Here is a 4180-nt window from a genome sequence, read left to right as displayed (position 1 = left end):
CCCGTGACCCAGTGTCATGATCAATTTAATGACTGATCCGGTTTTACGTACCTTGATATATAGACTAGTCTTCATCCAAAAAAATAAAAAAGAAAAGGAAAAAAGAAAATGAATGGAGTAACTTTTTAGCTTCAATATTTATAGTTCCTTTATTTTTGAATATTACATAGAGTTTAACGGATCCACTTATAAAAACTGCATCAGTTTTACATTTCTAGTTGTTAAACAATCCAACCCTTCCATTCCATCCCAAACACGAGAAATTGAGACGAATCACAATTTTCTTTCTACGTTATTATCCTCAACAGCAAAGCAATATCGTAAGATTTTGACTGGGTCAAATTAACTTGGGCCGAAGACCCTAAATTAATATTTTTTTTAATTTAATTTAATACCATAGGCCAGGAAAAAATAGCGTATATTTTGTGTTGCTCCCTGTGTAGTTGGACCAACCATGGCTCTGGTTAGGTTGCTTCCCCACCTCATTATTCCGAAAAATCTAAACGACGATTTTTCCTGAAAGAAATAGTATTTAATAATTATTAAACATTACTTTGCCACTGCATAAATAAATTAAATTCCATATTCTGTCCTACTTAACCGCATCATCTTTTTCTCCATTTCACAATGCGAATCAAAACCACAACTCTCACATACTTTGACCACTAGGATCTTACTATCACTGCCCCACCCTGATCTTTCCTTTCTGGATCATCCCATTAGCAGTAGAAGCAGTCTCTCACTTTTTAAACAAGAAAAACACCACCGAACCACCCCTTTCTTCCTCCTCCTACCTCTCTCGTCTTCGCTTGAAACCCTAATACACACAGGCCTTCTCTTTTGCTCTCTCTCTTTCTCTCTGTGCAACTGCGAGTGTGTATATATATATATATATATATATTTTCAATTCATGATCCGTGTTCTCTTGTGCACGTATATTTGTTGTTGTTCTGCTGCTCTGAGACAGATAAAGATTGAGCGAGGGAAGAAGTATGGTGGGTTGCGGATCAGAGGATTAAAGACCTGGGTCGTACTTTCTGAGACGCGTTTTCTTCCAGCGAAATCAGAAACATGTGTTTCCTTTTCTTCTCTTCGGCCCATACCTCATTCTGTGTCGTCCTCTTAAATGGGTATGTCTAAGAAAGCAAATCTCTCTGCGCTATTCCCATCTCTCTACCCCTCACGTCTTTCCATTTTCGGCTCCCTCTCTCCTTCTTTCCTCCTCTCATGGATTCGGCTAACAGTACTGGGAGCTTGCAGTCCTCCAGCGGCGGTGACGACGAGTACGATTCACGCGCCGAATCCATCTCCGCCTTCTTCAACCACCCAAACCCACCCATCCACGTTGCTTCTACACACTCAAACCCACCGTCTTTCTTCGATCCTTCGTCCAATTACTTAGATCCGATTCAAACATCACCGTCGCTTTCCGGCTTCGATATGATGTGGTCCAAACCAGCTAGATCCGACCCAAATCGCTCCGATCTCGGTGGCTTCAATCCTCCTTCTTCCTCGAACCAACCTTTTTTCTCAGGTCAGTTGGGCGGTCAAACCACTCAGCACCCTCTTGTTCCAGAAAGCTCATCGCGAGGATTGGTTTCTGTATCCGGAGGCGGCGCGAACGATCCATCCGGCAACAACAACGTTGCTCGGAACCCGAAGAAGCGATCGAGAGCGTCGCGTCGTGCACCCACGACAGTGCTAACGACGGACACCACCAATTTCAGAGCCATGGTTCAGGAATTCACTGGTATTCCGGCACCACCTTTCTCTTCATCACCTTTCCAAAGAAGTCGCTTGGATCTCCTCGGTTCTCACGCCACCGTAAGATCTCCTCCGCCACCTACTTATAATCTTCTGCGACCTTTTCCCCAGAAGCCTCCGTCTTATCAGCCATTCTTGTCGTCACTTCCGGCATTTCCATCATCGCCGGTGGACCAATTAGCGTCTTCTTCAACTAATTCTACCACTAATTCAAACCCCATTCTCTACTCACTTTCTTCTGATCTAGGCCTTCTCAAGCAGCCTGGTCTCAACGTCAATACACAGAACCCAATACTCAACTTCCCAACCATCCAGCTCGGAAGTTCTTCCGGTATTCTCGCCTCTAAAACTCAAGCTGCTCTGGGAATTCCGGCCACTAGTGCTGGTGATAATTCGCATCTCAAAATGGGCGTGTTGGAGGAATTCGGATTGAACCATGTGGATGTTAACACTGACATGAGTGGCCTTCATCATCATCATCAGCAGCAGCATCATCAGAATATGGTTTCTTCATCATCGGATTGGACCGAGAGAAGGGGCACGAACAATGGTGGCGATCATGGAGTCATGAGGTCTGCGAGTGGCAACTTGGGAGATTCATCAGAGCGAGACATAAATGGGAAAGTGACGAACTACTCACCGGCTGGTTCGTCAGATTTTCATGGAGAGAAGACGACGGATCAGTGTGTGGCTGCAAGAAGCGAAGGTATGGTGGAATCGTGGATTAATTGTTCTACTGATTAAGAAAATCCAAATGGGAAAGGAATAAGAAAAAGGAGACTTATTAATTTCTCACGCGCACGCACAGAGTCATCTAAAGGAAGAACGGATGGTGGTGCAACGCCAATGCATGAAGACCCATGAATCTTTTGGTACCCTCTCTTTTTAACCATGACCATCAGTTTAATCAAACCATGTCTTTATTTTTATTTTTTCAAACTTTAATTTGTCCTTTTGGTCCCTTCAAAATTATGTGTAAATAATAGCAGCAGCTAGCCCTTCTGATCTCTTCGGCCATTAATCAACCAATTATCATGGTGGTTTATTATTCTGAATATGCTTTTCTTACTGCTGTGTCTCTCTGCTAGCTAAACATTAACTGGCATGCATCTCTGTTGTTTTCATGTGATAGCAGTATGGGTTTTTGCTTTTGACTTGTACGTATGATAAGCATATAAGAAAATGTACAATGTGAAGCATTTGACTAGACAAATCCACATACATATCTTTACTCTTCATGGTACGTACGCCTTTTATTACTCTGATTTTATGGACGGTGTGGTGTTTTGACTTTTGTCTGATTCCTTCTCTATACTTTCATCCTCATGTCTTCCTTCTCCTCCCATCTTTTCCTCTGTTGTATATTTTGGTTTTGTCTATCTCTTCGTGTCAAATTTTTAAAATAATTTTAATTTAAAGGTGATTTAATGTTTCAAAATATAAAAAAATTGAAAAAAAAGATTTTATTAATTATATTTGTTTCAATATTGGGTATTTTTTAAAATTTATTTTCATGTTTTGAAATAATAAAATTATAAAGTATATTTAATAAATTTTATTAGCATTCCCAATTTTGTCTAAATGTATCTTATTAACTGGGGAGGGAGTAATTTATAAGTTCTGTGAGTAATAAGTGGCGAGATTAGGGGAATCCTTGTAGCCGCCGCATAATCTTTGTTTTATTGCAACCAAGGATTTCTTGATGGGTGTGTGTGTGTGGTTGTGTGTTTTTTTTTTCCTTCTTTCCTCACTACTCTTGTGCTTATATCTCCTTCGGGTTAATTTACTTTTCCAAATGATTTAGTCATAAGTCATAACCATATATAAATATATATATTTGTCAACTCAAATAAAAAAGAAGATATATATGTGAACCACAGGAACATGTTTAATGCATGGATCCGTACATCACGCCTTCAATTATATGAAGGCTTTATATATGGGATGGGCCATATAAATATGACTGTCAAAAGAGCGAAAGAATGTAATACAAACTTTATCATCGACTCTGAAGAAAATTCAAAGCCCTCTAGTACTCATCACGATCCATGGTCTTCGCTACGCCCAGCCAATAGTTATCAAGAAAATTAACAATTGATCTCAATTCCAAAAAGAAAGAAAAGTTTTGGCGTGCATGTAGGTTAGGCTTGTGCTCGGCCAAGGACAGACAGAGAAATAAATAAAGAAAAAAAAAACAAAAAAGGCATAGCGTAGTATAATCGTCGGAAAGTCCAAAACAAATGAAACAAATTAAAGGTAAATTGTAGATTGACAACTACGTTTTCCGAATTTCATTCTTTTAAGCCACATGGTATGTGAATTATGAAAATATTATTATTATGATTATTAGATATTGCTCGAATTGACAACAAAAGGAATATATAATTTGCGAAACCCTAGCTAGGATCCAGCTAGA

The 4180-nt window shown here is 39.7% G+C and overlaps 1 protein-coding gene across 1 annotated transcript; it reads left to right on the top strand.

Moving 5' to 3' along the window:
* The first annotated feature begins 634 nt into the window (after positions 1 to 634).
* Positions 635 to 2833, top strand: LOC129307684 (uncharacterized). The gene is made up of 2 exons (XM_054948542.1): positions 635 to 2470; positions 2573 to 2833. Exons 1-2 carry the CDS (start codon positions 1228 to 1230, stop codon positions 2626 to 2628), a joined length of 1299 nt encoding a protein of 432 aa, XP_054804517.1. The 5' UTR covers positions 635 to 1227; the 3' UTR covers positions 2629 to 2833.
* Positions 2834 to 4180: the final 1347 nt, after the last annotated feature.

The sequence above is a fragment of the Prosopis cineraria genome, unplaced genomic scaffold (genome assembly GCF_029017545.1).
Source record: "Prosopis cineraria cultivar Desert tree isolate PC_DT_omini unplaced genomic scaffold, ASM2901754v1 PC4, whole genome shotgun sequence".
Classification (NCBI taxonomy): domain Eukaryota; kingdom Viridiplantae; phylum Streptophyta; class Magnoliopsida; order Fabales; family Fabaceae; genus Prosopis; species Prosopis cineraria.
Note: the sequence above shows the minus strand (reverse complement) of the source record. Positions and strands in the feature narration are given on the sequence as shown.